This window comes from Monodelphis domestica, chromosome 4 (genome assembly GCF_027887165.1).
Source record: "Monodelphis domestica isolate mMonDom1 chromosome 4, mMonDom1.pri, whole genome shotgun sequence".
NCBI classification, from domain to species: domain Eukaryota; kingdom Metazoa; phylum Chordata; class Mammalia; order Didelphimorphia; family Didelphidae; genus Monodelphis; species Monodelphis domestica.
In genome coordinates, this window is record NC_077230.1 from 179,099,509 (window position 1) to 179,125,615 (window position 26,107).

The 26,107-nt window shown below is 36.2% G+C and overlaps 1 protein-coding gene across 4 annotated transcripts in view; it reads right to left on the reverse strand.

The window, feature by feature from the left end:
* ABCB11 (ATP binding cassette subfamily B member 11) overlaps positions 1-26,107 on the reverse strand; it is a 110,409-nt gene that overhangs the window by 44,510 nt on the left and 39,792 nt on the right. For all 4 annotated transcript variants that reach the window (XM_007494326.2, XM_056793981.1, XM_056793980.1 and 1 more), the window contains 9 exons: positions 23,448-23,572; positions 20,138-20,312; positions 16,178-16,291; positions 13,828-13,938; positions 11,663-11,788; positions 7,588-7,791; positions 4,153-4,323; positions 1,396-1,597; positions 199-274 (listed from right to left, as the gene is read on the reverse strand). In XM_007494326.2, coding sequence (XP_007494388.2) covers positions 199-274; positions 1,396-1,597; positions 4,153-4,323; positions 7,588-7,791; positions 11,663-11,788; positions 13,828-13,938; positions 16,178-16,291; positions 20,138-20,312; positions 23,448-23,572 — 1,304 coding nt within the window. The remainder of the gene's footprint in view (positions 1-198; positions 275-1,395; positions 1,598-4,152; positions 4,324-7,587; positions 7,792-11,662; positions 11,789-13,827; positions 13,939-16,177; positions 16,292-20,137; positions 20,313-23,447; positions 23,573-26,107) is intronic.

The following is a 26,107-nucleotide window of genomic DNA, read 5'->3' on the forward strand; positions in this document are numbered from 1 at the left end:
AGAAGAAGAAGAAGAAGAAGAAGAAGAAGAAGAAGAAGAAGAAGAAGAAGAAGAAGAAGAAGAAGAAGAAGAAGAAGAAGAAGAAGAAGAAGAAGAAGAAGAAGAAGAAGAAGAAGAAGAAGAAGAAGAAGAAGAAGAAGAATGGTGAAAAGGAGGAGTTTTGAAAACTTTCAATTGCACTACAAGGTTTAGGCTTACCGTAGACTGTCCTGATAACCCCCTCTTTTGAAGCTTTGTGTTTTCTCAAGACTGACATCTTTGGACACATCATCTTCTGTACAAGATAGCAAGAATGAACTTAGGATATGGTGAAAACAATATAGATGATACAGAGAATCATTTATTTCAGTATCAAAAATGGCAATTCCCATATACATAATTATTCTGGAAATTAGTACTGCTATTGGTAAAAATATGATTATATCACTCATATAGGAGTCTGGCTAGGTTGAACAGTAGATATAGCATTGGGCCTAGAGTCAGGAAGGCCCAAGATACAATCCAGCCTTATATATTTACAAGCTGTGTGACTCTGGGCAAGTCACTTAACCTTGTTGTCTCAGTTTGCTCATCTAGTATTTTTGTCAAGAAAACCCAAGTGTGATCACAAAGAGTTAGATACAACTGAAATGGCTTAATAACAACAACACAACAATACACATACACACACATATATAAAACACCACTGGGGTAGAAATGTCCAAAGCCTGGGCATTTAGTCAATGAGATTGTGTAGTGTCCTATGTGTCATTCTCTGAAGAAGAGAAAATCATAATAAGAAGCATACAGAGCCTGGGAAAGACTTCTTAGGAGTGGTAAGCAATGGTAAACAAAGTCAATTCAGAACAATAGAGCCATGCAGGTGAAACTAAATGGACATAAGTTTGATTCTATAAAACTCAATGTGACGGAGAAAAAATTGTCTATATTTGACTAAAAAGTTGTTAGGAAAGAAGGAAACAGCATTTATCAAACAATTTCTACATGCCAGGCACTATGTTAAGCACTTTGCAAATATTTTTTAATTTGATCTTTATGACAATCTGATAAGGTAGCTGCTACTATCTCTCATAGTTGAGGAAACAGAAAGACATTGGTTAAGGGACTAGCTCAGAAACACACACCTATAAGGTGTCTGAGGCCAAATATGAACTCAGGTTTTACTGATTTCATGCTCTGTTCTCCATCCATTGTGCCACTTAACTACCTCAAGGATTAAAAAAAAAAAAAACTTAGAAATCTTGGAGCTTGGCTAATTAGCCAACATCAAAAACAAATACTCAAATAATTCCAAGATCTCCACTTCAATGTATGTATTACATACATACAGGTTAAGATCCACCCTCTGACCACATGTGATTCCATTTCACAAGAGTAAGGAAAAAGGACACTTGCCTTTCCCTGTTTTTTCATTTAAAAGTTGGTCTCCCTGACTTTGCAAAGTCACCAGAGTGAAGTAAACACCTTTCCTGTTCAACAGTTCCTCATGGGTGCCCCTCTCCACAGCTTTTCCAAGTTCAAACCCAATGATTATGTCTGCAGCTTGGACCGTAGACAGGCGATGGGCTACTGAGATTATTGTACGTCCTTGCTGAGCCTATGAGAAAAAATGGGTAACAATTTTCTTTACCAAAAAATCAGATTTAATTTTTTCAACAACCAAAAATAGAATTTCTTCTCCTACCATCCTTTCCCACTGATAAACATGTTCTCATACTGAAAAGAAAGAAAGAAAGAGAGAAAGAGAGAAAGAGAGAAAGAGAGAAAGAAAGAAAGAAAGAAAGAAAGAAAGAAAGAAAGAAAGAAAGAAAGAAAGAAAGAAAGAAAGAAAGAAAGAAAGAAAGAAAGAAAGAAAGAAAGAAAGAAAGAAAGAAAGAAAGAAAAAGAAACAAACAAACGATCAAACAAAGAAACAAAGAAAGAAACAAGGAAAGAAACAAAGAGAGAAACAAAGAGAGAAACAAAGAGAGAAAGGAAAGAAGAGAAAGAAAAGGACAGAGGTAGGAAGGAAGGAAGGAAGGAAGGAAGGAAGGAAGGAAGGAAGGAAGGAAGGAAGGAAGGAAGGAAGGAAGGAAGGAAGGAAGGAAATAGCGAAGGAGGGAAAGGATGAGGAAAGGAGGGAAGGAGGAAGGAGGGAAGGAAGGAGAAACAAGTGAGAGATGTTTTTTTCTCTTTTAAAAACTTTTCTTAGATGTCTCTCTTGAAAACCAATTCCTTTCTCTTTCATTGTTAAAATGTCATCTTTACCTTGAAGAGACATATTAAATGTGTTCACTTAAAAACAAACTCCTAGACAGCATAGCATGACAGCTACAGAGAAAAAGTTAACAAATTGAGAATGTTTATATTTTTTTAAAGGAAAAATTCATTACTTCATTTTTCAGTTCAACAATTCTTTTAATAACTGCCTTGAGATAATGAGTGAACTTCTGGCTAGTACAAAAGACTTTTGTGCCACTCCCCCCTCCGCCAGCCCCCATGGTCTCTTGTGAGATCTGACTAGATAAGAACATCATTATTTTTACCTCATAACATGACCTATGGACACCTCTTATTAGGAATTGGAGAAATGTCAGAAACACCATTTTTCAGTTAGCTTTTGCTCTTTTGCAGACTTCTTCTTAAGTTACCTCTCCATTTTGTAAGAATTAATTTAGTTAAAACCAGGTACTATCAGCTGTAGATACTCTTAACTCAGTCAGGTAAACCTGTAGTTTAGTCTGTGTGTTATAGAATTCTTATTCTTTCTTTAGGGTCTTTGACTGCTATAGTGAACATATGATCAAATGTCACTCAGGGCATCAGTCCATGCAAACATTTAATATTATATAATGCTAATTAATAAATATTAAATTTCTTTTTAAAAATAAGTGGAAGTTTTCATATTTTTTCCCGTGCTCCAATGGATCACCTCTGTGGGGCATGGACCAGACTGGGTAGACCATTTTCATTGAGTACTAGATTGGTCACTTTAAAAACTTTCAATTCAACACCTTGACTCTCTTAGCAGCAAGCAAGACAGTGTAACTCTCAGCAATCCACTCTTCAAAGTAAAAAACGTTAAGGCATACCCATCATCTCTCTTCCTCCTTGATTAAACTGGCCAGTGAGATAGGAATGGTCAGCTTGCTACAGATCTATGTTTGTAGCCCTACTACAAGTTCACAAGCTCCTTGAAGGCAGGGATTCTCTAGTACAGTGTCTAGGCACTTAGCAAATGCTTGAAAATCAAACTGCTTGCCTATTTAGGCAGTCTGGTAGAGCACTGATGAGACCTGGATCTAAATCCTACCTTCAATATTTACTCCCTAATATAGCTACGGACAAGCCATTTAACCTTTCTGAACCTCAGTTTCTATATCAATAAAATAAAGATAATAATAAGTGTTGTTCAGCTGACTGAACTGACAGTCAGACTGCCTGACTGTGATCACATTTGGAGTTTTCCTGGCAAAGACACTAGAAAGGTTTGCCATTTCTTTCTCCAGCTCATTTTAAAGAGGAGGGAATTGAGGTAAGCAGGGTTAAGTGACTTGTCCAGGGATACACAGCTACTAAGTGTCTGAGGCTGGATTTGAACTCAGGTCTTCCTGATCCCAGGCCCAGCACTGTCCACTTTGCCACTTAGCTGTCCAATAATAGCAGTAATATCTACTTTAAAGGATTTTTGTAAGACCCAAATGTGTAAAATGTTATTTAAAATGTCAGAATTTATTACATTCAGCAAAAGAAATAAAGAGAACAGGATATCCTTCCCCAGTTTTCTCTATCATTATCACCCCTGGTATGTGTTCTTGTGTCGTCCTCTTCCTGGACTCTCTGTAATCAGTCATTTCCTCATCTGATGCTTATGGGGGAGAGGAGGATCAGAAGAGGGAGATGTCCAGGTAGTTTCCACACCATCACTAGGGCTCCCAGGTTTAAAAGGAAATAGCAGGGGTTCAGTCTAGTCTCTCTTCTGCTGGTGCTGGCAACTCAAGCTAACTAGACTTTCTTTACCTATTCAATAATCCAGAAGCAGGGAAAACCATTGTATTATAAATACACACGTGCCTACACACATTTAGTTTAATGTCACCATAAGCTACAGAACACAAATATTTCCCCCCAAATTCTCCATATTTTGTAAATGAACTGAGCATTTCAACAGACCTTATTGATTGTTTTCTGAATTATAGCTTCACTCTCATTGTCCAGGGCAGAGGTGGCCATGTCCAAAAGAAGGATCCTGGGGTTTCGGATCAAGGCTCGGGCAATAGCGATCCTTTGTTTTTGGCCCCCACTCATGTGGCCTCCACCCTCACCAACAAGGGTATCAAATTTCTAAGACAAAAGATGACAGTTAAAATGAGAGGCATCATTTGGCATGTGATGATGGCCCAATAGATCTATTCTTGCCTGCTGTGTGCTTTTCAGACTTTAATTTTCCCAGCTCTGACTTTCCTAGGACAAAAGAAAAATTTCCTCCTTTCAAAAAAACAAACAAAAACAGATTATGGTTGAATCAATATTTGGGGGCATGTGTAACATAAAGAAATTGATTGATGCTTTCATTCCCAAGCTTGCCAAGCTGTACAAACACTCTTCACTTAGGTCAATATCAAATAAAACTCTACAGTGAAAGGAAAAATTGATCAGCATCCTGAAAAATCACCTTAGAAGACTCTTACACCAATCAGACCCTAGTCTCTTCTCTCCAGGCAGACAATTCAGTAAAACACACTTCCCACCATTGTCTTTTTTTTTGTGATAGAAAAAAATGAGCAAACATTGTCCCTTTCATCATGATAAAATGAATTTTAATATAATTATATTCCTCCCTGAAAGCAGAACATCTTTCTTCCATTTTGTCTGTGTACTCTGTTGCCTATTACATAGTAAATAGTACCCAGAGATAGATAAAGTATAGGACTGTGTTGGCAAACCTATGTCATGTGTGCCAGCCTGTGCCGGAGTGGGCTGTTCCCTTCCCCCTCTCCACACACACCTGAGGACATTCCTCACATCACCCACCCCTCTGCCCAGCAGCCCAATGGGAGAGCTTCCTCTCCATCTGAGGTAAGGTGGGGGGGGAGGGCACATGAAGGTGCAATTTGGGTACTCCGTCTGTAAGGTCTCTAAAATGTTCACCATTACTGGTATAGGAGCTGGAGTCAGAAGACCTATGTTCAAATCCACCCTCAGTCACTTACTATCAATGTAATCATGGGCAAATAACTTCAGTTTGCCTCAATTTCCCCACTTGTAAATGTGAATAATGATAGTATCTACCTCCTCAGGTTGATATGAATATTTACAAAATGCTCTGCAAACATTAAAGTGATAAATGCTAGCCATTATCATTATTATTTGCTTGGAAATACTTGTTCACTTGAGATGAATTAATTAAAGAAATTTATTGAGTATGTACCCTGTATCTGCCTAAATTCACTAGACACTACAAATGTACATTTGACATATTAACCAAATGTTTATTTCATGGAAGGAATATAAATATTCAATACTATAAATGAACTTGAAAAGTGATAACTTAATATATCACACTTTTTATACAAAATTAGAAAAAACTCGAGCTCAGTGTCATGGAAGCTGCTTTGATACCAGTGACAAAAACAAATTTCCTCTAACCTATGTTTAAATCAACAACATATTATTTTAAATGTAGCACTTCCTTTAAAAAAAGACAGAAGTGGAAAGAGTAGCTATCATGAAATATCTTCTTATCTATGATGGCTTAAGCTATAATTTGTGATTTTTAAGGATAATATTCCTCAAAACAATTATTTAAGAAGCAATCAATTGACTGGTTGAGACCTCTTGGCATTACTCCTGGGGGTGGGTACAGGGGTCCTAAGAAACTACAAAGCTACCACAAGAGGAATGGGAGAACCAGGTTGGGACTAAGGTGTGAAGGAGCTCAGCTATGGTGAAGGGGTTGTCTAATAGTTCCTATTTGAATCAATTGTTTTCTTAAACCAGTATTAAACTCTGTTGTTCTACTAAAGGATTGTAAATACTACAAGAACCTCCTAAATTTCCAAGATCAAGGTCTGGTTGCCATATATTTACTAGAGCTTTGAAATCAGTGTTCTAAGCCTAGAACAACTGAATTACAAAGAGAATGTTAGAACTTAAATCGCCATTATACACGTTATTTTCAAATAAGTAATGACATTTCTGGGGATCTCCATTTTGACAAGTTACCAATGTTAGAGCTATGTTTCATGGCACAGGAATAAAATCATTTAAGTTTGGAAAAAAAGAAGCTTTTCAGAGCACAGTGGAAAATGTATTGGTTTTGTGACTTATTAGACCTGAGTTCTAAGCCTGGCCTTCATACTAATTAGATGTGTGATTTTTAGTCATTCACTTTATATCTAACAATCTAAATTTTTTAAACTTTTACCTTCTGTCTTAGAACTAATACTATTATTGGTTCCAAGGCTAAAGAGCAATAAGGGATAGTCAGTGGGGGTTAAGTGATTTGCCGAAGGCCACACAGCTGGGAAAGAAATCTGAATTTTCTTGGCTTTAAAATAAGAGTTGGACTAGATGATCTCTATGTTCCTTCCCCTCTTAATATTTTAAAAATTAATTCATTAAACAAACATTTAACAAAGAACTAATCTGTACAAGGCACTGGGGATACAAAGGCAAAAATAAAACAGTCATTACTCTCAAGGAACTTATATTCTACCAGATAAATTATGGTTTTAAAAAGATTTTTCACTCATTCACAAGAGTTCTGTTGCAACCATAACACAACAATGTCAAATAATTTCTCATAGAGATAGAACTATAAATGGAGCTATGTTCTCCCTCAAAGGTTTGAAGGACCACCATCAAATCAATAAGGAAGATTAAAGCTTTTGTTAAGTTTTTACTTGGTGTTACTCCCATTCCATGTCTTTTCTTTTCTCTTCTTTTTTTAAATCTTTACCTTCTGTCTTAGAATGAATACTAAGTGTCAGTTCCAAGACAAAAGAGCAGTAAGGGCTAGCCAATAGGGGTTAAGTGACTTGCCCAGGGTCATCTACCTGGGAAGTGTTGGAGGTCAAATTTGAACACAGGACCTCCTGTCTCCCAGCCTGGGTTTCTATCCACTGAATTATGAAGTCATATAAATGCCCCAGTTCCATTTCTTTCCACTGGTTGATCTTTAAGCTTAAAATGTTCTCCATCATTGCTTTAGTCTAGTGGCTTCCCTGACTTCCTTCTTTAAGAGGACTTTCCCAGCCCCCCTCAACACTAGTGCCTTCTCTCTGAGATTATCTTCCATTTCCCCTTTATCATACATATAATTGTTTACACATTGCCTCTCCCATTTGCCTGTGAGTTCTTTGAGAGCAGGGACTGTTTTTGCCTGTCTTTGTATCCCAGTGTTATCACAGTTCCTGGAAAATTATTAATGCTTAATAAATGACTATTGTCTTGACATGTTCTTTATTTTCATTAACAATTTTCCTCCATTTTATTCCTTATGAGTATTTATCTGAAGCTATATAGGTGGGCACTCATGGCTGAAATGGAAAGAAGCATATTTACTGTTCATCAAGTTTAGGCAAAGTAAATCATGAGGCAAAGTACCAGTGGCAAATTCATGATAAAGTTGTAGATGTTGGCTTCTTTGGCAGCTTTGATAATGTCTTCCATGGTTGCATCTTCTCTGCCATAGCGAATGTTCTCTGCAATTGAGGTGGAGAACAGGACTGGCTCTTGTTCAACAATCCCAATATGGGATCGAAGCCATTGAATATTAAGTGAGCGAATATCATGTCCATCTAGAGTCACCTGCAGCATAGAAAAAATAGTCACCCCTGAGATTGACTCCAATGATGTGAGTCCGAACATCTTATCATAACCTGCCAGAAATATACATGGGGTCTCAATGATTACTAATGAACACATTTTCCCCATAAAGCACTGACCCAATGGCCATACAGAGAATGGGACCTCTTGGCAGGTAGAAAATTCTTCATCACCAGAAATCTTCAAGGGGAAGATTAGATGAATATATTGTAGAGGAGACTGAAGCATCAAACAGAGGTTAGGCTTATTGTTGTTCATTTAGTTGTTCTTCTGTCATATCTGACTTTTTGTGACCCCATTTGTTGTGGTTTTTTTTTTTTGGCAAAGAAAAAAATGGTTTGCCATTTCTTTCTCCAGTCCATTTTATAGATAAGAAAATGGAGGCAAACAGGGTTAAGTGACCTGCCCAGGCTCACATAGCTAGTAAGTATCTGAGGCCAGATTCAAACTCAGGAAGATGAGTCTTCCTGACTCTAGACCTGGCACTCTACACTGCACTCATTAACTACCTCATGTTAGATCAGATGATCTCTAAGTTTTCTCTTATCAAATTATTCTAAGATTTGATATAATGAGTCTGTCACTAAGGTGATTTAGCTCTAGTTTCAATTTAATAAATACTAAGTACCTTCCAAGTACAAAACTCTTCAGAATTGTTTGTTTCAAAACTTAGACAGTGTAATCACCATCTAATTAGACACATTTATTCTGGTATTGGATAAGGTTTTTGTTTGTTTGTTTTTATTCCATTAAAGCAAAAACCATCTAAATTTACACTGGCAAAACAAGCAAAATGGTTGTGACTCATCTCAGTCACTAAAGAATGAAACAAAGGTTTAAAAAGAATTAAAAATAAGTATCACAAAGAGTAGTACAGAAGGGCATGGTGACAATATATAACAAATAAGGAATTTCTTATAGCTAAAGTATATCAATAGGAAAATATATGACTATAGAAGTTGTTCTGGCTACATAGCAATAGATAACTAGGGAACTAGTCCAAGTACTCCTCTGGTATCCTTATGATATCAAGAGAAATTGAGGATGGTATCCAATACTTTGGGTCAGGAACTTATGAGAAGACAAGAGGAGAGAGGCTCACAACAGGGTAGACACAGATGAGTTGTTATCTTCCCCTTGGAAGCAATATTCAAATTGATGAGAATACACATGCTTTGGAAGAGCAAGGGATTTTGAACATCTATCTATCACCTTAAACTCATGCTCATGTAGGGCATTGTTAAATAGTCAAAATGTGAAGCGCAAAACCAAAGCATTTGTAAGTAACTCTCACCCTACGGGGACATGAATTTCACAGTAAATTTTACTTTTCAATAGTACATACAAAGAGAGCTTGCTACTGGACACCAGTGTCATCAGAAAGAGAGACAAGTTAAAAGACTATCTGTGAAAATGGTGTCCACTTTATGTATGGTGAACTGTGGGAGCTATTTAGATAAAAGGAATGAGAGCTGTGAAAAATGTATGAGAGAGACATCATGTGAAAAACGAGAAATCGCTTTTGTTGCTGACTTCTTTTCTATTTGACAAAATAATACATTTCTCCAGAGTGTGACAGCACACGTAATTTCAAGGAGCCACCAGTAACGTATATTCAGATGTGTTTGTCACCCAGAATCAGAAAGGACTATAATAGCCAACATGACTTTCTGCTTCTATCTAGGTTTTCAGTCAGTTAGCCAAGTGAGAGTCCAGAGCAGGATCTTGAGTTCATGTCAAATGAGAATTGGTTGAATAGGCTGGAAATAATAAGGCTAGAAAAAAGAAACCTTAGAGAGAAGCATGATAGCTATCCTTCATGTATCTGAAGGGCAGCCGTGGGAAAGAGAGATTAGACTTGGTCTGCTTCACGCAGGTTGCTAAATTAGGAGCAATGAGTAGAAATTAACAAAGAAGGTAACTTGGTTTTGAAGTAAAAAAAAAAAAGCTTCTTGCCATTATAGTTCTCTAAAAAAAGGGGGGAAAGATTGAATGTGGAGATGGTCGCATGTCTTCTCCAGAGATCTTCCAGAAAACTTTGGGTAGCTGGAAAGCCCTACATGAACTGATACAAAGTGAAAAAAAGCAGAACAGGAAAACACTGTACACAGTAACAGCAATATTTTGGAAATATCAAATGTGATAGACTTTGCTACTAACAGAAAAACAATGATCCAGAGCAATTCTGAGGGGCTTATGGGGGGAAAAAAGGCTATCCACTTCTAGAGGAAAAACTGTTGGAATAAGAATGCAGATGGAAGCATATGACTTATCAATTGTTTATTTGGGCATGTGTTTTATGGCTTTTGTTCTTTGGGATTCTTCACTTACAAAAATGAAAAATGTGGAAACACATTTTGCATAATAATACATGCATAACCCAGATTGAATTGCTTGCCAGCTCTGGGAGGGGGAATGGCAAAAGGGAGGGAGACAATTTGGAGTATATAACTTCAAAAAACTCATGTGGAAATTTGTTATTATAATTTAAAAATTTTTAAAGAAGACTTGGGGTAAACAAAGGTAGATGGGATTCTTGTTCAGGTTTATCCTGTGTTAAATGTTTACTGAGAGTTACTCTCTAACTCTGAAAATCTATGGTTCTGTAATCTTGAAATATATTTAAGGCTAAATTTGGAGAATTGCATAAACTTTGGAGGAAGATATCCACAGTAATAATTAAGAATCATCCTTCAATCTGTAATTCCTTTTATTTAAATTCTACATAAACTTGTTGCTGTTGTTGTTCAGTCATTTTGGTCATGTAAGACTCTTTGCAACCTTATTTGGGGGTTTCCTTGGCAAAGATACTAGAGTAATTTAACATTTCCTTCTCCAGCTCATTTTACAAATGAGAAAACTGAAGCAAACAGGATTAAGAGACTTGCCCAGGGTCTTATAATTAGTAAGTATCTGAATTCAGATTTGAATTCAGATCCTCCTAACTATAGGCCTGGTGCTCTATCTACTGTAAGACCTAGCTGTCCTATATAAACTTAATCCTGAACTTCTCTGGTCCCCAGACTTGTGATTTATTTCACTAATGTTAGGAGCTCCAACTGATGTCAAGGAAACACCCTCTACCAAATACAAACCACTAACTCTTACAATTTGTAACCTTAGAGATTTTCATGATTTATCTCACAGTGAAGACTTGCCTGATGTTACCCAACCAATATATCAGAAGGAAAGACTTGAACCCAGATCTTCCCAAATGAGAAACCAACTTTCTATTTGCTACCTTGTGCTGCCTCTAACTGTGACCAACTTAGATTTAACTTTCCTTGTCTACATTTTGAGCCTCTGTAGTTAGGCAAATGATTTCCACAAAAAGAAACATAAGAAAAACAGACAATAGAATATTAGAGGAGCTTAGATTCCAAATGAAATGGTAAATGTTTTAGGCTTTGTTTAGACAGATAACTGGCCGGATCATTTCAACTGAATTGACTGTCAAATAAATTTGTCCAAAGTGAATCCAAAGAATTAGTTAAAGGGTCAGATAGGTCACTCAGTGGATTAAGAACCAGGTCCTGGGTTCAAAATTAGCCTCATATACTTCCTCAATATATGAACTTGGGCAAGTCACTTAACCACTCTTGCTAAGCCTTTATCACCCTTCTGCCTTAGAACTAATATATAGTGTTGATTCTAAGACAGAAGGTAAGGATTAAAAAAAAAAAAAGAATTAGTTATAACAGGTTGTTCCAATTCAACCAGTTTAGCTAAAATGCTTGAATCAAGGTGAATGTAGCCTTAGTCCCTATGTAGACTTGAACTACTGTAGTCAAGCATGCAAGTCAACATCAGAAGCATTTTCTATGCACAGAAGGGATCTCCTGGAGAAACTCACCATGCCTTCACTGGGATCATAGAATCTCTGAATTAGTTGTATTGCTGTGCTTTTCCCAGCCCCACTGGGTCCCACCAGAGCTGTCGTCTCTCCAGATTTTATTACCATGCTAAGGTTATCTAAAATCTGAAGAAAAAGAAAGGAGTTCAGCTTTACAATTAATAGCACATGAAGGACATATGGGATGAAGCAAAGGGATGCTAAGACAATTTATTTGCACTCTTGCATATATATATATGTGTGTATGTATTTACATACACACATATATATATATGCAGAAAGAGAAGGAGGGAAGGACTGGATTGTGTAATGTCTGGGTTTAATCTAATTGTTTGCTTATTTAACTGATGGATGCTATTAGTGCATAAAACTATTTATTTACATCAGGGGAGTAATAAGTTATGCTGTTATTGCTGATGCATGTAATTAATTTTTTAAGAAAAAACTTCTGTTCTACTAAAGCCTCAAAATGAGGCAAATATTTTTAAACAAACAAAACATTAAGAAGACAAATTCCCATAGAGAAAATCTCCTAATTTGCAGGTTGTTGGTAGATATTAAGGAATTTGTGTACTTTAGTCCTGATACATTTTAAGGTTAGATTCTGGTTAATGTCTGCATTGAAGAAAGATCAAAATCATAATTACATTTATATTAAACTGACAACTTAACTTGAGGGGAGAAAAAAATTTTAATAGCCTTGATTATAGCCTTTGAAATGAATATTTCAAAATATAGTTAATTTTGACCAATATTTCATTTCATACCAGAGAAATAATCTTAGCAAGTATACATATATATATATATAATTTTAATGGTAGAATTTATTTGCAAATCCATCTATTCCTTGATTTTTTTAATTTAAAACCTTACCTTCCATATTAGAATGTATACTGTGTATTGGTTCCAAGGCAGAAGAGTGGTAGGGGCTGGGAAATGGAGGTTAAGTGGCTATATATATATATATATATATGTATATATATATATATATATGTTTGAATAGCTTCAATCAAAAGAGTATTTGAACAAATAAACAATCAAATTTGGGGATAGAAGTCTAAACAGAAATATAATTACTGAATTTCCTTTCAAAAGCTTTTATTGACAAACCACAATGAAGCTGCTCTTTCATTACTGGTATCTGATTTTTAATCATTATTTATTTATATGTACCTAGAGCTATGCCCAACATTCAAACAAATCTTTTGGCTTTTCATATGATCATTTCTAAGACTATTGTGTAAATGACAGACTGGTGGCAGTTGTATATATTTCTACTTAGCCCATGTAACAGGTGTTTGCTTATGTCTATACTTGTATCCATATCTATAATGATAACTTTCTTTTTATCTTCCCCAATGCCTAGTCCAATGTTTCCCACAGAGATGGAGCTAAATGCATGCATACCTGCCAGATCAAGCCAATTAAGGAAAATTTAATATAAGGGCAAGAAGAAAAGTTTAGCTGGAACTCTAAGGGATCAGGTTTAGCTGGCATAACTGGAAAGCACCTTGGTTCCCTTGGAGTGTCATGCCTTGAAGACTCTTGCTATGTAAGGTCAGTGAAACTACACATTTTCCTCACTGGAGGGTGCTGGATCATCCCTCTGTCTGTGTATGGGAGTACAATATCTCAGTGGCACTTGTCCATCACTGGAGCTTTGACCTGGAAGCCCTTGTGAAGCTGTCCTACCAATAAAAAATCCCACCAGAGGCCACAGATGCATCTGCGCCACCTCGTCCGCCCAACAACTCAGTATAATAGCACTTTACAGGAATCCCAGGGAAGTTGAGATGAAGCTTTGCTCTCACGTTGTCTCTGAACACTGTGTGCCTCACATGGTCATGTGCCAATAAGTGACATGACTTGTGTGACTGGTTTCAGCAATCGCCCCGTGGGATTGACTGATTCCAAAGGGCTGGCAGTTGGTACTCAACCCAAGGCACGTGCATGGAATAGGGAACAGAAGAATGTTGTAAGTCAGTAACCAAGTGTGATTACACAATCGTTAAGATCGTTTCCAGAAACTTAACCAAGAAATCACCCCACTTTCAAAAACAATGAGACTTCAAAAGAAGCAGCTTCATTGAGGAATCACAATTGTTAATCCAATGAAAAGATTGTAATATGTTAATAAATAATAGATGTCACCAGAGGATAATTACCTTCACCTCAGGTCTGGAAGGATAATGGAAGGTCACGTTGTGAAATTGAATTTCTCCCTTGATTCTATCCAGCTTGTAACCATCTTCCGACATACAGTCAATGACTGGTTTCTGAAGCAGAATGGGCAGAGTTAAATGACCAAAAAGAAGGAGCTTCAATGTTTATTCCAAGCCTCAAACTGACTTTGGATTTTTTATTTGAAAAAATCCTCTGTCTATGTATCAGAGCTCATTTCAAGCTTTGCTCTATCCACAAGAAAGTCCACTTCAATAGCCCTAGGTACCAAAGAGGAACATTTACTAGGGTCTTTCCTCTGGGAGCACACAGGCTAAATAGCCTACCAATTACTTTCATGTTAATTTCTTGTTATTGCCTGATATTAATTATTGATGATGATATAGCAGGAAAATACTGTGGTTCCTAAATATAGATTGAAACATTTTTTTCATTTCCTAAATTTTCATGCTTTCTTCCTTGTTTTTTGTTTGTTTTTTGCAATATATCTGATATGAAAATATGTTTTGCATGACTTCACATGTATAATGGGTATCATTGTCTGGAATTTTTAAATGAATGTTTAAATGATTAATTTTTTTCAGAGAAAAAATACTAGAATTCTATGTCTGAACTAAATTAAATGTCTTCAACTAAAAGAAGGCAAGAGTTAATATCTATTGTTAAGAGTCTCTGATTTGGGGGCAGCAAGGTGGCACAGAGGATAGAGCACAAGCCCAGAGTTGGGAAAACTTGGGTTCAAATATGGCTTCAGACAGTGTTAAGTCGCTTGCCCATGGTGACACAGCTAGGAAATGTCTGAGATGGCATTTGGGGCAAAATGCTGGTTTTAGTGACAAGAAGATCTAAGTTTTGAGTCATGCATCAAATATTAACTCTGTAACCCTGACTGAGCAAATCATTTGTGAGTAACAAATGAGATAATATATTCCTTCCTCTCTCCTGGTTGCTACAAACATATTCATATTTCCCCAATCATCAAAAACAACAAAAAACTCACTGATCCTTGCTAGTTATTGTCTCATATCTCTTTTTTGTGACTAGCCTCCTTGAAAAGGTCATCCTTCCATGCCTCCACTTCCTCCCCTCCTGCGCTCTTCTTTACCCTCTGAAGTCTGACTTCCAACTTCATATTCGACTAAAATTGCTTTCTCCAGAGCTACCATCTCTTAATGGACAAATGCAATGATTTCTGTTCAATTCTTATTCATTCTGACCTTTCTGCAGCCTTTGACACTGTCAGTCACCTTCTTCTTGATATTCTTCCTTGTCCTGACCTGCCTGAACACTGATGAATCAATCTTCTTTGCTAGTTCTACACCCAGATTGTTCTTAATAACAGCAGATATCTCCAAAGCTCTGACCTAGGTCCACCTCTGCTCTTCCTACATATTATTTCACTTGGTGATCTCATCAGCTCCCATGGACTCAATTCCAGATGATTCCAGAATCTCCTTATTCATTCCTCATCTCTTCCTAACTTCCAGCTCTCCTATTGGACGTATCAAACTGGATGTCTCATAGACATCATTAATTCAATATTTCCCAAATTGTATCAGGTACTAGGGAGAAAAAGACAAAAAGATACGGTCCTTGCCCTATCTCCACTTCCTGGCTTCCCTAGTTTCCTTTAAGTCTAGGCTAAAATCTATTTTTAGAAGAAGCATTTCCCAATTCCCTTTAATGTCAGTGCCTTCTATATATTGATTATCTCTAATTTATCTTATCTATTATCTCTCTCTCTCTAGTATATGTATATATATATATATATATGTATTGTTTATACAAAGCTGTTTGAATGTTGTTTCCCCATTAGACTACAAATTCCTGGAGATGAGAGTCTGGTGCTTTTGCTTTTGTTTTCGTTTTTACTTTTTTTTAATATGCCTAGCACTTTGCACAGTGCCTGGCACATAGTAAGAATTGAATAACTTAATAAATATTTGACTGACTGATACTAATAATTTTAGCATAGTAAGTCACATAGCTTCTCCTAGCCTTAATTTCCTTACCAATAAAATGGGGATAACAGTTCCCACAGGATCAAATAAGATGCATCAAAAACACTTTGCCAATATCAAAAGGACCATATAAATATTTGTTACATGTATATATATATATATATATTTAAATTTTTTTAACTTTTACTTTGTTTTAGTAACAACTCAAAACAAAAGGGCAAGAGTTAAGCAAATTAGTTTAAGTGACTTGCTCAGGGTCACACAGCTTAGAAATGTCTAAGGCCAGATTTGAACCAAGTCTGGTCCTGGCACTCTATCCTCCTTACATTTGTTTTTAAACAATTCAGTGGTCTGTAGGTTGCTTAAGACATACCCGGTCTATTGTCTCAAAGATGTTAGTAGCTGCAGCTCTCCCTGTGGCAAAAACTTCCAGACAAGGTGATGCTTGGCCAAGGTTTAAAGCTCCTACTAAGACTCCAAAGAAAACCTGAAATGTGAAAATGCATCATAATAGTTATCCATATATATGTATGTATATATGTATATATATATATATATATATGGGCTTTCTACAGTTTTGAAAAATCCTCAAGATCAATCAAGCCATTAGTAAAAATTCTAAGATTGCTTCTGATACCCAGCCCTGGCAGTCAGAAAGATGTATGATAGCCTCTAGGATACTCTAAGGGTACATCCTGTTCTTACTTCAAAATTTCACAACTTTCTCTAGTAATATTTCTGCAAAACAGATAAAAGGTTGCCTCCATCAGAGATCATCTGTCTAGGCAAGGCCTAGATAGACACATCATTCTCTGGAATGTTGGCATCTTATTTTGGCAAGCAACATGAATGGTTATAAAAATATAATTTCTGTGTAAGATTTGGCACTTAAATCATATTTGTAAGTACTTCTTTAAAGGCAGTTTAAAGGAGAGGAATTAAATAAATTTAGTTCAATTCAGCATTAATTCATTAATTCTAATAACCTAGCATCATCTCTAGAGATCTTGATATTCATTTTCCCACTACATAATCCTTCCCCCCCCAAAAAAAGAAAACATTACTAAGGATTGCAATCTATTTTGCCATTCATTGAGTGTTGTTTCTTTAAAACATTTTATTGAGGCAGCTAAGTGGCACAGTAGATAGAGAGCCAGGTGTAGAGATTCGAGGTCCCGGGTTCAAATTTGGCCTCTGACACTTTATAGCTGTCTGACCCTGGGCAAATTAACCCCAATTGCCTCTAGCCCTTACCACTCTTCCGGCTTGGAGCAGATGCTTAATTCTAATATAGAAGGTAACAATTTAAAAATGTTTTATTGAAGTGTTTTTTTTATTGTGAACATTTATTTTTTATTATTTCCATTCCATTAGAGGCCTTTTATAACAAATAAAAATTGTTACACAAAATTAGCAATACAGTGACTTCATCTGAAAATTCATGCAGTATTCCACATCTGCAGCTGCCTCTCAATGTATTTTTAATTTTTTAATTAACAGAAATCTATTTTCTCTCCCTCCTGCCCCAACTCTACTAAAGAGAAAAGAAAAACAAATTCTTTTCAACATTTATGCTCAGTCAAGAAAAATAAATTCTTTCCCTGGCTATATGTAAATATATATGTGTATGTATACAGGTGTATGTATACATATTGTCATGAGGTAGTTAGCATGTTTCATCATTGATCCTTTGACATGGATAGTCATTGCATTGTTCATAGTTTTTATCATTTTAAAAGCTGTTTGCTTTTACAGTGATGGTGTTATAGTACAAATTTTTCTTCTGGGTTGCTCATTTCATTCTTCATCATTTTATAAAGGACTTCAATACTGTTCATTTTTATAATATGGATGTTATAGCATACATTGTTCTCCTGGTCTTGCTTACTTTGCTTGGCATCTATTCATTTAAGTATTTCCATGCCTTTTTGAAAGGATCCGGTTTGACGTGTGTTGTTATAGCATAATAGCATTCCATCACATTCATGTACTACAACATATTCATTTCTCAACGCATGGCATTGTGGGAAGAGCAGAAGATTTTGAATCACAGGATCTGGATTTCCAAGTCCTCGTCACCTGGCAATGGGCAGGTCATCACATGACTTGGATTTCAGGTTTCTCATTAGTAAAATGAGGAAGGTTGAATTAGATGACATCAACATCTCTTACACCTCTACATCTATGATTCTCTGATGCTTGTGAATATCACGAAGCTTTTGAAATTCACATCATTGGAAGCCTGATTTGATTAAACACTAAATTGTTCCTAGATATCAAGCTGCCTTTTCATTTATTCATCTAGAGCACAGTTGTTCACTCACAACTGTAACAAAATTAGAGGGAATATTAAGAGATATATTTGGTCATCGTCATCATCATTGCAGGGTGCTTTGGGGTTTGCAAAGTGCATTATCCCATTCGATCTTCACACAACCTAAGCTTGTAAGGTCTGTGCAAGGAACAATAAGAGGCAGGTGGGGATTGAGTGATTTGTCCAGGGCCACCCAGTTAACAAGTATCTGAGGCAGTATTAGAAGTCAGGTCTTCTTGACTTCAAGTACAGTACTCTAGTTGCTGCTAGATTACCTTATTTTCTCCTCCCTCTCCCCAGGACAACATTACAAGGATGGAAAAAGCTAAGACTAAGAGCTTAATGATCAGTCATTAGAATATCAGGCATAAAAGAGCACGTTAACCTGGAAGAGATCTCCTATTAAAACCAGTATTCATGCCAGAGATACCTCCTATGTGTTCTATTCTTTGGCAGAATATCAAATGGAATCAGTTGTGGAAGGGACTACTTTTATTGTTTAAAAATCAGAGGATAAAAGGTTCATTTATTTGCTTTTGTTTTTTTTTTAACCCTTACCTTCCATCTCAGAATCAATACTGTGTATTGGTCCCAAGGCAGAAGAGTGATAAGGGCTAGACAATGGGGGTTAAGTGACTTGTCCAGGGTGACACAGCTGGGAAGTTTCTGAGGCTAGATTTGAACCCAGGACCTCCCATCTCTAGGCCTGGCTCTCAGTGCACGGTGCTACCCAGCTGCCCCCTATTTATTTGTTTTTCGAGTAGAGAAATCAGTGACCTTAAAATTCTACTATGTATTAATTACTACAAATGTTTATCAGATATTTTGCATTCAGGTACACAACGAAACCAGTTTTTAAAATTCTGTTCACTTTTCTGTTGCAGTGTGTTTATAGAAAAACAATAAATCTTACCGACGTGTTTTCAACTAATATGTTTCTGGTGCAAAGCATTTTGATTTTTTTCTTGCTTAAACAGAGTTGATAAATACTAAGTATTTGGAGGTAAGGATGGCATTTTACTACAGTTGATTCTATGAAGTTCTTAACAATGAACTATAGCTAGGTGCCAATTAGTGCAAATAGTGAATCTCTTGGCAAGGTCACATGTATTCAAATTCATACTCTTTTCATATAATTATGGAAAACAGGCTAATTAGTGCCAGACCAATGGAAATACGCAGTGCAAATTTGGATAGTGTGACCATCTTGGGAGATTCATCCTTCGCAATCATCAGTACCCAATGCACAATTTCTCTCTAGTTTTTTTTTTAATCCATACCTTCCATTTTAGAAACCATACTGTGTATTGGTTAAAGGCAGAAGTGTTGTCAGGGCTAAGCAAGGAGGGTTGAATGACTTGCTCAGGGACACATAGCTAGGAAATATCTAAGTCTAAATTTGAACCCAGGTTCTCCTGTCTCTAATCCTGGCTCTCGATCCACTGAGCCACCTAGTTGCTCCCTCTCCCTCCTATTTAGTAATCTTTGGATAAATTCTCTGATGCTACAACTTCAGAAAGGGAAACTTCAAATGTATTCTGAAATGCAGTAGCTATGGACCTTCCTACAGGAGGCCCAAATGGTCAATAATATATATTTACATTACCTGCTCAGTTGAGGAAATTATTGGTCGGATACTTAATAAGCTATTATGTTGCACAATTATGCCTATTAGTACATGCTATAATACAGTTCAAAATATGAGCCAGCTAATTTTCAGCTAAGGGCATGGTTGGTTTTTCATTTTCATGGCATATTATCTCTTGGGCTACACTCACACTGCCATTGTTTTATAGCTATAAAAACTCTGGCTAATTGCAAATCATTAAACTTTTGATCCAATCAATTCAAGATCATTCCCCATAAAATGTAGAGGATATCTTGGCTCTGCAGATAGACAAAATTAACCACTATCAAACCAGTGATGCTTTCCTTGCTCACCAAGTGGGAGAAAAAACAGCAGCCTTTTCTGAGAAACCAGCCAAAAATGAAATGAAAGGTCACTGAGCCCAAAAGTACCTGCAAAAGAATTCCTGGTGAATATTCGCCTTCTTCCAGGACAAGTTTGGAGCCATACCAGAAGGCTAACGAATAACTCATGAAAATGACACACCACATAAATCCAGTAAATAAGCCCATTATCATCCCTTTTCGAATTCCCCAGCGCTGGGCAAATACAAGATTTTTCTCATATCTGTGAGGGGGAAAATAAAGAAAAAGAGGCATGTTTTAGAATTATTGGAAATATATGATTGGACATAGATATGACAGGGTCATAGAGTATACGAGCACCCTCTCTTCTTCCAACCCAGTCAGCCACAATAGTATGGTATTTCTATCTACTAGGTTAGAGATGGATTGTGATCTCTAATTTTAACCATCTGCCTCAGATTTTACTCTATATTCTGTGGCTGATTTTCCACATGTTCTATTTTAATAAACGAGAATGTTTAAAAATATAACCCTACTCTGCCTAAGTTCTAAGAATTCTGTACTTTGAATATCTTCTCCCTCCCTGCTTGAATCTGGTTTATATAAAATGAGAGCACAGTCTATAACTGATATTATTTTTTCTTGCAGCGAGGGTACTTTTTATGCCCAAAGAGCTCTCATTTTAGCTACTTGGCTTATTTGCAGGGTCATATGGCATAAAATAATATTATAGCTCCTACTTTCTATTAACAATAAAATAACTAACAGCTATCAAGGATAAGATAAATCCCGAAGAAGACTTGTACTTCAAGTAAGGTGTGTACTTGTTGATCCAACATTCCAAAGCTCTCCAATCATTGACTCTGGCAGACTGCCAATGGTGTGCAAATCAGAATCTTAGAATGTTAACACTATAGATTTGGAACTGGAAAAGACATCAAAGATCAGCTAATTTAATCTTTCCTAATGAAGAAACTGAGCCCTTCAGGAGTTAAGTGATTCACCCAAGGTCACAGAAGCTATAATTGGTAAAGCCAGATTTTGAACCCTGTCCATTGCTTCCAAATATTGCCGTGTCTCCTTTATAACCAATTGCTTGCTGGAAGAAGCAAGGGAACTTTTGCAAGACCTACAATGCCTATTTTCTTATTGAGTTGGTTAAGTCAACAGTAGTCAGGACTAAATGGTATGATCACACTGTATTCTGTGAGGAGAAAAATGTTTCCAGTAATTTGATCCAATTTTATGAGGTTATACCTTATCCTTTGTCCTTATTTTAATTGTTTATAACAAGAACTCGTCTTTGGAGTCATAATCTTCGATATACCCATGCTGAGTTTTGCCTGCTAAGTAAAGACCTGATCAAAAACTCAAAATCCCAATGCGTCCTATTATAAAATACAGATACCATGGAAATACAACTTGTTTTCTTTTAAAAAGGAAGAAAATAAGTAAAAGTAAACTAGGGGAGACTCAGTGGATTAAGAGCCAGGCCTAGAAAATGGGAGGTTCTGTCTAGCCTAGCTGAATGACCAAGGACAAGTCACTTAACCCTCATTGCCTAGTCTGTGCTGCTCTTCTGCCTTGGAACCAATGGACAATACTGATTCTAAGACAGAAAATAAAGTGTTTTTTTTTTTTAAAGCAACCTGAGAAATATTATGAAGCATGTTTTTTTTGAATATGGGTAGCCACCAGAGTCTGAGGGACATAGCAAATCAGAATCTATATTTTTAAAAATATTTTTTTAAATATCATTAAAAGTTAGCTGACTCCTTATGGTGCTTAAACTAAATATTCTAGGGCATTCAATCTAGGACTGAAGAAGAGCAAATGCCCTGATTTTCCAAAAAAGGAGAAAAAAAGCTGAGTTCATAAAGTATAGATGAGTGAAGTTGATATTAACACAGAAAATTCTATAGCATATTAATAAAGGGCTGACCATTTGAATATCTAGGAAAAGATCACACTGAGCTAATATGGCTATATTAGAAAGAAGTCAGACCAAGGTACTTGTTTGGAAATGGTTACCATACTAGTAGATACTGGAAATAATAATAGTTACATTTCCCTGGGTTTTGACAAAGCAAAAAGAGATTGACATCAGTCTCTTATGCCATTCTTATAGAAATAGAGTGATGTGGTAGAGAAAAAATAAACTTAGATAGGTTTGGAACTGTAGGAATGGCTGGAACCAAAGACTAGTTACTAAAGAGAATTTGGAATGAAGTTTCCTGTGGAGGACTCCATGAATCTCTGCATGGCCCTTTGCTATTCATTATTTTTGTCGATGATTTGAATAAAGATAGAGATGACATGTTTATCAATTTTATAAGCATCACACAATTTAAAGGATAGATGACACCTAAGAGGCTACTATAGGAATTCAGCAGCTATTAATAGGCTAAAAGAGAGGCATTGACCATGAAGTCTGTGGACTACACAAAACCCACAATTCTCCCTAATTTTGTGAATCAGTTTTCTATTTGAAATTGGTATCCCTGAATTATATCAAAGAAAATGAAATGTAATACAGATGAATGTGAAGTCTTAAATTGCAGCCCAAAATCAATTTTAGAAGTTTAGGATAGGGAAGCTGTGGTTAGAAAACATTTCATCTAAAAAAGCTACAGGGATCTTTTAAAAAACCGTTATCATCTGTCTTGGAATCAATATTAAGTGTAGCAGGGCAGAAGAGTGGTAAGGTTTGGGCAACTGGGGTTAAATGACTTGCCCCAGGTCACACAGCTAGGAAGTGTCTCAGACCAAATTTGAACCCAGGACCTCTGGTCTCCAAGGCTGGCTCTTTATCTGCTGAGTCATCTAGCTGTGTCAAGGATACAGGCATAAACCCAAGATAAATCTGGAGTTTGAAAGAATAAAGATGAAATGAAATGTGCCACTTATGTTTTACAGTGTAGAAAGAGATGGGCATTTTCAGGTATGACTAATGTTTTCATTAATGTTAGGAGGAAAGGCTTTAGGGGTAAGTCTTTAGGCACTAGAAAAGAGCTTTAAAAAAAGATTTTGAATGGTGGAAATTAGGAAGGAACAAATTTATAGCATGGAAAATATCTTGTGGAGGTATAAGATAGAATATTGCATTCCAGAGAAAATTAGTGATTATTGATTACAGTTGACTGGAACACAAAATGGATGAAAGGGCACAATGTAAAATAACACTGAAGACAAAGGATGGAGCCAGTTTGTAGGAGATATTCTCTGTTGCTTTTTTTTTCTTCTGTCAAATTTTTGAAAACAATTCATCAAAATACACCAGTGTACTAGTGACTAAGATGAGGTGGTTAAATTAAAATATCAGGGAAGGCACTGGAGACTGTACTCAAAAGAAAAAAAAGCTGACATATAAAATCCAAAATAAAACAAAGGAACCAACCTTTCTACCTCTTTTTTTTCACCACCAAAAGCAGCCACTGTTCTAATGGAGGACAGGACTTCATCAGCCACAGATCCAGCTTTGGCATACGCCTTCAATTCTCTGCCAGTGAGTCTGGCCACACTCTGAAAACACAAGGAAAAGAGAAAACCAGAGACGGTGTAATGAAGTCAGCAAATTTGTCCTTGTGGTTCCTTCTCTAACTAAATAAACCATTTCTCTGCATGATGAAACAACAAAATGGTTCAATGAATAGAGTTCCCTACTTGAAATCAGGGATTGCTGTTTTCAGATCTTGCCTTCTACAATTACTAACTCTGTAACCCTAAACATCTTTTAATTTAATTTCTCCTCATGTTGGTTTTTTTCATGTATGGATGAGATGGGGGAAATGGGGGCAATCATAACATCTACCTTCCAGGGATTTGTGGGGTTCAAACAATTAATTTATTGAATTGATTATTATTAATTTATCAAATTATTGCATTAATACAATGTTTTTATGATGGTGACTCAATTCGGCTAGCCAAGTAGGACAAATGTTTATTAAGTGCTCCTCTATTATGTGGTCTCAGGATACAGAGACAAAAATACAATAAGTCCTGTAGTTGAGGAGTTTGCATTCTATGTGGGGGAGAGACAACACCTAAAAGTAATATCAATACAAAGAAACTAAAAGAGGGAAGGAACATGAGCAAGATGGGGGAACGAGGCTAAGAAGGCTTCAGACAAGAGACAACAACTGAGCATGAAGAAATTCAAGAATTATAATACATGCAGGTATAATATGACCAGCAACCAATATGAAGGCAAGAAGAAGGTAGATAGATTATTAGAGTATCCTGGAGTCAGGAAGACCTGAGTTCAAATCTAACCTCAAATATTAGAAAATATGACCCTAAACAAGTCACTTGGGCTCCATCTGCCTCAGTTTCCTCTACTATAAATGGGGATTATAATCATATCTGTATCACAGGGCTGCTGAGGAACAAATGAGTGTCTAAGACACCTATTAAATATTTATTTTCCTCCTCATTCTATTGGGAAATGTTTATGTCAGTGAGATCTTGCCAATTTGTTCTGATTTATGGTTTAGCTATTGAGATTGTTGCCAGCTTGTGAAATGATCTATGAATGTGTTTTCATTTTTTATGTTCTCAGTCTGGAACAGAATACAGTATATATTTGATTAAACATTTCCTTTCAGCTTGAGTTCAGGAGATGTTGTCCAGTTTGTTATGTCTTCTGATACAAATTTTTTTAAAAATAATAAGGAATGCACATTGTCATTAAGTTAATTTTACTATGATAGTACCCAAATTTTACTTCTGAAAACCTATGCTTTCTTCTCCCAGAACACCTATGGTGACTAGACAAACATCTATAAAATGGGGCTAATGATGATTGTATTGCTTGTCTCATAGAGGTCTCAGGAGGAAAGTGTTTTATGAACCTTACAAATGCTTTATGAGGGGCAGTTAGGTGGGCTTAGTGGATAGAAAGCCAAACCTATGGATGAGAGGTCCTGGGTTCAAATTTGACCTCAGACACTTCATAGTTGTGAGTCACTTAATCTCCATCACTACTACTCTTCTGCTTTGGAATTGATATTTTCCCTGATCTGTCAGTAACTAATTCTAAGACAGAAGATAAGGATTTTTTAAAAAAAGCTTTATGAATGTGTTCTGATGATTTTATTGTCTCCACTGTGTGTTCAGCATCATGTACCATACCTTGTGCTGCTAAAGAGATGAATTAGTGAGACACTGCGCTCTCACTAAAGGCGGCCAATTACACTGGTCATTAGGTAAAGAGACACCATTATATTTAGAAATATCTTTCCTACAATGGGAATAAGTTAGAAGTCTTCCAAATAATATCAGGAGTGAAGCAAGAATGGCCATTATCACCTCTATTATTTAATGTTGTACTAGAAACACTAGCAGTAGAAAAGCTACTAGCAGTAGCAATTAGAGAAAAAAAATTGAAGGTATTAAAATTGGCAATGAGGAAACTGTTATCACTCTTTGCAGATGACATGATGGTCTACTTAAAGAATCCTAGAGAATCAACAAAAAAGCTAGTGGAAATAATCAACAACTTTAGCAAAGTAGCAGGATACAAAATAAATCCTCCTAAGTCATCAGTATTTCTATATATCTCCAACACATCTCAGCAGCAAGAGTTAGAAAGAGAAATTCCATTTAAAATCACCCTAGACAATAGAAAATACTTAGGAATCTATCTGATGAGACAAACACAGGAACTATATGAACACAACTACAAAAGACTCTCCACACAATTAAAATAAGATCTAAACAATTAGAAAAACATTTATTGTCTATGGATTGGACGAGCTAACATAATAAAAATGACAATCCTACCCAAATTAATTTACTTATTTAGTCCCATACCTATAAAACTACCAAGTAAGTTTTTATTGAATTAGAAAAAAATATAACAAAGTTTATTTGGAAGAACAAAAGATCAAGACTAGCAAGAGAACTAATGAAAAAAATAATGTGAAGGATAGGGGCCTAGCAGTACCAGATCTTAAACTGTACAATAAAGCATTGATCATCAAAACAGTATGGTATTGGCTAAGAGATCTAAGGGAGGATCAATGGAATAGACGTGGGGTAAATGACCTCAACAAGGTA